Source organism: Sinocyclocheilus anshuiensis, unplaced genomic scaffold (assembly GCF_001515605.1).
Source record: "Sinocyclocheilus anshuiensis isolate Anshui unplaced genomic scaffold, SAMN03320099.WGS_v1.1 scaffold3005, whole genome shotgun sequence".
Classification (NCBI taxonomy): domain Eukaryota; kingdom Metazoa; phylum Chordata; class Actinopteri; order Cypriniformes; family Cyprinidae; genus Sinocyclocheilus; species Sinocyclocheilus anshuiensis.
Window position 1 is genome coordinate 187163 of NW_015540835.1, and position 5740 is coordinate 192902.

Sequence of the window (5740 nt, forward strand, 5' to 3'; positions counted from 1 at the left end):
ATACTATATAAACTACATATTTAATAACAAAATCAAAATAAAAATGACAAAAACTTTTTTTTAAATAACTAAAATTAACATGAAAAAAGAAAATATGAAAATAAATTCAATTCAAAATATAAACAACTATAATAGTTTATCAACACTAAAATATACAGTTTTAATTTTAGTTAAAGTTATTTAAGTATTTAAAGTTAAATGAAATGAAAATTAAAAATGTTTCCATGGCAACTAGCGGAGCAGATAAAAAAAAAATTAGAGCTAATTTCAGTTAACATTTATTTTATTTTAAGTAACAAAAATGTTTTTTTCTTTTTTAATGTTTTAGCTTTAGTTAATGATAATAACGCTAACTGAAAAATGATAAATATTAAAATAAATATTAACTAAAAAATAAATAAAACACATTTTATTTCAGCTAGTCACCAAGGCAAAATTTCTCATTTTCATTTTGTTGACGTTGAAGTACTAAAATAACTACAACTAAATAAATTAAAACTAAAAACTAGACTACATATAAATATATATATTATTATATAGATTATATATGCTATTTTTTTTAAATATATTAAAAATGCAAAATAAGCATTTATTTCTAAGATGAATATAATTCTGAACAATATATCAAGATACTGCAATGTTTATGTTTGCATACCGCATACTGTTTCACATAATACTTCATATTAAGCATGGTACCTAAAATTTAGTTCAAGTAATTAATTATTCTGCATTCATTTGGTTTAAAACTAGTTTTAGCCAGAAAGTTCCTTTGTGATGTAAATGTTCATACATAGAGATTTTCATACATATTGCATTTCTCACAGCAGCAGGTGCCATTGATGTTGACTTTGCTTTACTCTTGACACACAAGAGAGATGGATTTTGCTTTTACTGTCAAATAAACTGAAACTATGGTATATACGTGCTATTATTTCATTCCAAACATATTATATCCCATAATGCATGAGCCGAACCTGCGGTGATGTCTGTCATAATCCGGCCGGTCTTATGGATCTGCAGTCGCGCTCTGGCCTCGCTCAGATAGAGCCACAGCGTTCCCGCGTTATGCTGCAGGTCAAAGGTCATCAGCAGGCCCGCTCTGTTCCAGGTCCTGAACTGCAGAGCGACCGAGGCGCTTTCTCCACCGGAGACCCACGGCAAAGCGAGGAAACTTCCAGGACTGGCGAAGGTCACCGGCACGTCTATGGATTCGGTGCATGTAAAGCTGACGTTCCCCTACGAGAGACAAAAAATACTGAGTAAAACCAAGAGCATTTCTCATTTGCAATAGTGAAGCACCACAGTCATGATGTCTGCTTCATAAATTATGCATTTGCCTTCCTGGCTATTATCTTGAAACCAATGTCACGGCCATTACGACAATGAATTAAAGGGCTGGTAACTGGTTTAACCCCCAAATTCCCAAGACAATGGTTGTAAAAAAAGAAAAAACCCTGTATAATGGAGGAGAACATAGTAAGGGTAACGGAAACACAAAGCTCTCATTATGGAAAAATTAAGCAGCCAACATCTGACAATTGCTAGCAGGCCAAATAAAGCAGCTGCAGACGTGACTGTGTTCACACACTAACTCTGATGGAGACCTGCAGCTCTTCGGCTCGCTCGATCACACTGATGTCGTTGTAAAGCACGTTTTCCAAGCAGCCGTTGAAGTTTCTTCTGGAGTGGGATTTCTGGAGTCCAGCTGCTGACGCTCCGCCGAAACTGATCTTGTGAAAGAACGACAGATTCATGTCAGAAATCACACGTATTAATGGAGTGTTATGAAATTAATAGAAGCTAAACTCCATTGACAGACTGTCGTAATAAATTATTTAATAATTTATATTTACTATTAATGCTATTTTCAACTTTTATATACCTTTTATGACTACTATTTACTGTAACTGTTTCCACACATATACAGTTCATGAATATAATTTATTACTTTTTATTAATATTATTATTTCTTTTATTTATGACTATTATTTTTGCAATCATTTTTATGTAAAGCACTATGAATTACTATTATGCATGAAATGTGCTATATAAAGAAACTGGCCTTGTATTGTGAGACTTTGATAGTTTACTGTAATATAAGATGTAAGTGTTGATATAAATAAATGAACAGTGTGTCAAAACAAAGTGAAATGCTCAGAAATATAGTGAGATCTAATTCCAAAAAGACGTTTTCATTCCAGTTGATTTATGTTGTTTGTATAATTCAGGTGTTTTGTGTGAGTGGTTTGAAATGCTTTACTGGACTAATTGAGCTGGAGGTGGTTAGTGGCTCACCTCGTTAATCTCAGAGTGACTCCAGGACTCGGGCAGCTGGAACTGCTGTGTGTTTTTGTCCACGGTGAAGTTCACCAGTCCTCGAACCCGCTCCACGCTGACGTGATGCCAGTGCTGATCGTCCAGCAAACTGCCCAGAGACACCAGAGGGTGCAAATCAGCCGACGAACCCCCTGAAACACAGATCAAATGCTGGTTAGGACGGCTTGATAAAGCTACAAGTTTGGTTACTTTAAAATGTATTTCGACAGAAACTGACATTAGAAAATATGCAATGATCAGCAGTATTTCTTAGATTTTAACATGCAGGTCATGAAATAACAATGTAGCTGTTTGAAACATTTACTGCACATAATTTCACATAAACATAGGTTATATAGCATATACTGTCCAGTGTGCAGTAAGCAGCATGTAAGTATTCATTTACGAACACAGCCAATTTAATAGAGTGACAAAGAGAGATAAACTTGAGATGTTTTATCTGGCTACTAATAATAAACAAGCAAATAATTACACACTTTTCCATAAAACAATGTATAATTTAAGAAACAGACTAGAGACTGTAATCAAAAGATGAAATGCATCTCTTGCAAATTGTGATTCTTTGTGTTAATGTTAATGTTATTATTGTAAATTACTTGAACTGAAGTGAAATATTAAAAATAAATAAATAAATGAAATCAAAAATAAATGTGGCATTGGCAACTGAAATAAAATAAAATGTATAATAACTAAAATTTAAAACAAGAGTTAGACATTTCAGTACTTCAACTTCAGATCTAATATTTATATATATTATACAATATAAATAAAAATAATAAATACATTAAATAAATATACATTTATTTAATAATTAAAATAAATTATTGAATAAATTGAATAACAAAACTAAATAAAAAATAAAAAAACCTAAGTTAAAGTACTAAAATTACAACAAAAAAAATTCAACTAAACAGGAATTTACAAAATAATATAGTTTTTAATTAAATATTTAATTTAATATTTATAATTAAATAAATAATACATTTACATTTTACATTTACATTTAGTCCTTTCTGATGTTGTGCAATGCAAACCTGCAAGATCGAGCGGTATTATCTATAATACAAATGACAAAATTAAAAAGCACAATTACTAAAACTTAAACTAAAATTAAAATAAAGCTAATTCAAAATCTGAATAAATACTACAATATAGTTAAAGTAATATTAAAATAACACATCATACTGATTGTCATAAATGAATATCAAACACAACACTGCTGCAACAAACCTGAGTTCAATTAACATCAACGAGACGATCTGCTAAACTCTCAGAACGTGCGACGACTGTTTGGTGTAAAACGGCAACACTTTTCACAGCCTCACAGACTTACTTATCACCTGCTTAAACTAGCTCCAGATCTGTGCGATCAACTGTGGCGTGGGCCATGTTTAGACCTGCTTTAATTCACACTGACACGCGGACAGCCAAATCATCACACACTTCTGCTGGGTGTCTCTATGGTTACTTTAACTGCTGACATATATTTGGGAGAAAAGGCAAGTGAAATGTTTCCTCTGCATAATCAGGATGAGTTTCAGGTGACAGCAGTCAGACAGACAGCAGGGTTTGTTTACAGCGCTAAGACGGATCTGTAGGATGCCGGATCATGATTATATGAATACATTTAAGGAAAATAGTTTGCAACTTTGGAACTCTGTTGGGTCCCTACTTATGTGACATACATAAAAAATAAAAAACAACAACAAAAAGTAAAAAATGATGAATAACATTTATTCACATCTGGCCATCTATCCATCTATCTATCTATCTATCTATCTATCTATCTAAAAATGAAATAATTATATTATAATAATATAATAAAAATTATATTATACACACAGATTATGTACTATTAGTATTAATAATAATTACATAATAATAATACATAATCATTACTTAATTAGATGTATATATGGGGGGAAATTATATAAAAAGTAAATATAAAATATTTATCTAATTCTATAATTTTATACTAGGTGTGTACAAAATGTGTATTAAGTGATTGTTTCACACTAGTTTCATGTTAACTCATGTTTTAGTCTCATATTTTTGAAACCCGATGTCCAATCAAAAATTCCGGGACACTTTTACAAAGCTAACAGAAGAGGACAGGCATTTCTGGCTTTTTCATTGTCAGATGATGACAGATTGACAGTGTTGTATATGATTTTTCGTTAATCAGAGCCGCACTTCAAACACATGAGTATGACTGTCATACGAGTGAATGCGAGAGATCAAGGCTGGGCTGGTTTTATTCTGCTGATCTTCATGCTTTCTGAGAAGAACAAAGATCATAAAATATTAAGCAGTGGACCACTAAATTCGTGCATAAAAACAAAGCAGAGCCTGTTTATATTCTGATGGTAACTGACCAGCGCTCGTAACTGATGAATAATTGATAGACATGTTGCGTGCCATAAACATAAAATAAATGCATTAATAGTATTAGGTATTAGGTTCATCTTAAATTGCACGGAGTGGCTGATGAACACGATGCAGGATGACTCACTGTGTGATGCAGTCTATTAGAATGCAGTTATATGCACCTATAATTCAAGATATGAGGCAAAAAAAAAAAAAAAAAAGACGCTGTATGGGTTTTTATCTTATATTTATATAATATTGATATAGTTTAGCAATCTCACACAAGCAAGTGCTGTTTTTCCCAATACATTTTAATACAATTTTATACAACAGTTCAATAAACAAGAAGTTAATAGTGTGTTAAATTTTAGACACATTATTGTCAATATTGTCTGTTTTGCTGAATTTTTATTAGATTTTTTTTCTAGCTTTATTTTTTACTTCAGTTTTACTGGTTTAAAGTTTTTACGATTTCCCCCTAATATTTATATTTTATTTCAGCTTTATTTCAATTATATACTACTTATTTTAATTATACATACACACACACACACACACACACATATATGAGCGTGACAAAAAAAATTGAGCTAATTATTATAAATAAAATTAAAAATAAAATAAAATTCTCAGACAAAATGTAAAAAATTGAATTACTAATTATTATAAATAATTTGAATAATTAGTCACATATATGAAAAAAATTGAGCTAATTATTATAAATAAAATTAAAAATAAAATAAAATTCTCAGACAAATCAGACAAAAAAACTTGGTAACTAACGAAATTAAAAACCTAATAAATTAAAGCTTAATATAAACATTTTAAATAAAAATGACACAAGCACATAACAAAATGACTAAAACAAACAGAAAAAAATAAAAATAAAAATGTTAACAAATACTATAATAAATAATAGTAAAATAACACTAATGAAAGTCAACGGAATCCAAAACAGCATTGGTTCTCATTAACTTTCAAAAAACCTTCAAAATATCTTTTGTGTTTTTACAGAAGAAAGTAAGTCAAACAGTTG

At 30.5% G+C, this 5740-nt stretch overlaps 1 protein-coding gene across 1 annotated transcript in view; it reads right to left on the reverse strand.

Moving 5' to 3' along the window:
* The window catches only part of LOC107687381 (contactin-associated protein-like 4), a 119633-nt gene that overhangs the window by 62916 nt on the left and 50977 nt on the right, over positions 1-5740 (reverse strand). Inside the window, exon 7 of the mRNA XM_016484676.1 lies at positions 2296-2468. Coding sequence (XP_016340162.1) covers positions 2296-2468 — 173 coding nt within the window. The remainder of the gene's footprint in view (positions 1-2295; positions 2469-5740) is intronic.